This window comes from Wasmannia auropunctata, unplaced genomic scaffold (assembly GCF_000956235.1).
Source record: "Wasmannia auropunctata unplaced genomic scaffold, wasmannia.A_1.0 LD307447.1, whole genome shotgun sequence".
Taxonomy (NCBI): domain Eukaryota; kingdom Metazoa; phylum Arthropoda; class Insecta; order Hymenoptera; family Formicidae; genus Wasmannia; species Wasmannia auropunctata.
The window spans coordinates 1-2,047 of NW_012055443.1; the positions used below are offsets into that span (position 1 = coordinate 1).

Here is a 2,047-nt window from a genome sequence, read left to right on the forward strand (position 1 = left end):
AGATGTGTATAAGAGACAGGTATAAATATATTAAATGACAAATTAAAAAGTTTGGGAAATGGAAGGAAATGAAGAAAAAATTTTCTGTTCAATATAATTTCTGTACAAAATTGCCTTTGGAAGAAGTATAAATAATATTTATGTATAAATAATGACGCTTGTAGCGTTGCTACAGAGACTTCACGGTTAATGATACACTTGTCACCGAAACTGAATGTAATTTCAGGTGTTCCACATCTGCGACAATGGACGCAAGATCTCGTTCCTGTGTCCCAACGGCACTATCTTCCAACAATCGCAACTTATATGCGACTGGTGGTTCAAAGTGGATTGCAGCAGGTCCACGGAATTGTACGAGCAGAGCGCCGAGCAATTGGCCGAGGAGGAGAAGAAACGTACGGAGGCGAGAAAGATGAAGTCCGAGTTTCATCGCGCGGCGGAGCAGCAAAATAATAACGCGGATTACTACGAGAACGTCGACTACGACGGTAGACAAAACGGCAGAACGAATCCGTACGGTCAGCCCGCCGCCAAGCAGAATCAGATCCCGGAGAGGCAGGACGAACCGAAGTCCAACCAGCACTTCGGGCCGAACAACGTTTTCGATAACACTCGTGGTTCTGGTCGCTATTTCCAAGACAACAACGCGAACGCGTTACGGGCTAACGAGAAGACGAGCCAGACACCCGAGAATTACGATCAGTCGTCGAAACAGCGACAATATCACAACGGTGGATCGAATTATCAGGCGTCCAATAAGCAGAGAAATCAGCTAGATACGCAGAACGGCAAGTTCAACTACGATCACAGCAATAAGTTCCAGGACAGTCGGCAGAATTATCAGAGCAACACAGAAAGGCAGGATCATTATCAGTCCAATCAGAATACGCCGCGCAACAACGAGAAGCCGGCGTTCAATAATCCGAAATCGCGAACCTCGACGCGAAACAATCTGTTCGGTTCCAACCAGTCGCAAAAGGCTACGCCGACGTACATGGAGACGACGACCTTCAGAACTACAACCGCGACGCCTCCGAGGGAGTACCAGCAGTTTGCGGAAAGCGCCGCGTTCGTGTCCAGCCGGGGAAATCGCTTTAACGCGGCCAAATCTGAGAACACTCGACAGTATTATTATCATTCGTACGATTATCGAGATCGTACCACCACCACCACCGCTGATTACCGTGGTCACGAGACGACGACCACCACGACCACCACGTCCGCGCCGCGGAGGAACGAGGAGAGCGAGACGGTGTCCTTCACGCCGAAAACGGGCGCCCCGCCGTATCCCGGGCCCACATACGCTCCTATCTACAAGGCCAGAACGACGACGTTACCACCTTACGAAACAACGTTGCAGTACACGCCGACGACCGAGACGTCTTATTACAGCACTCCCTACTACGGGCAAGGCGACATTCCGGAAACCACGTACGCCAATGCCGACACGTCGACCGTGACTTCCTCCGCGGAGGAGTACCCGACTACGTCCTTCACTACGTACAGCGATCTGCGGACGCCCGCCGCGATAGGTAGAGTGCCACCGGCCCGCGGGAATTATCAGAGTCAGCAGTACGTTGATAACAGGGTGACCGAACAGAGAGACGCCGACACCTCTTTCGCGACTACGCGTCCGTACGTGAATACGGAGAGCTACCGGCACAACGCCGCCAACGTCACTGCGACCGTCAGTCCGGACCCGTTTCCCTCGTCGACGCCGTTTTACGGAGACTGTCGCGATCAAGTTCACTCCAATTGCCAAAACGAGAACAGTATCACGAACGTCGGGCCCAGAGGTACAACGGGGGATCCTTGGCGCGCGACTTTGCAAAGCTTCCAGCAGAATTCGATCAGCTCGACCGAGAAGCCGTGGAGAAGCACCAACGGTTATCAGCAGAGTGGATCCACCAGTAAGACCTTGAGCCCTTACGACACCAGTTTCACGTACAAGCAGGGGAAAGTGCTGTCCACATTAGGCCCGTATATACCTTTCACTAAAAACTACGTTTACTCCACGATGACCACCACACCGACGCCGAAGCCGCCG

The 2,047-nt window shown here is 52.1% G+C and overlaps 1 protein-coding gene across 1 annotated transcript; it reads left to right on the forward strand.

The window, feature by feature from the left end:
• Nucleotides 1-226: 226 nt before the first annotated feature.
• LOC105461192 (mucin-5AC-like) lies at nt 227-1,980 on the forward strand (the record flags this gene model as incomplete). Its single annotated transcript, XM_011707674.1, has 1 exon — nt 227-1,980. A coding segment is annotated over one exon (1,754 nt), but the record flags the coding sequence as incomplete, so codon positions are not given.
• Between the last annotated feature and the right edge of the window lie 67 nt (nt 1,981-2,047).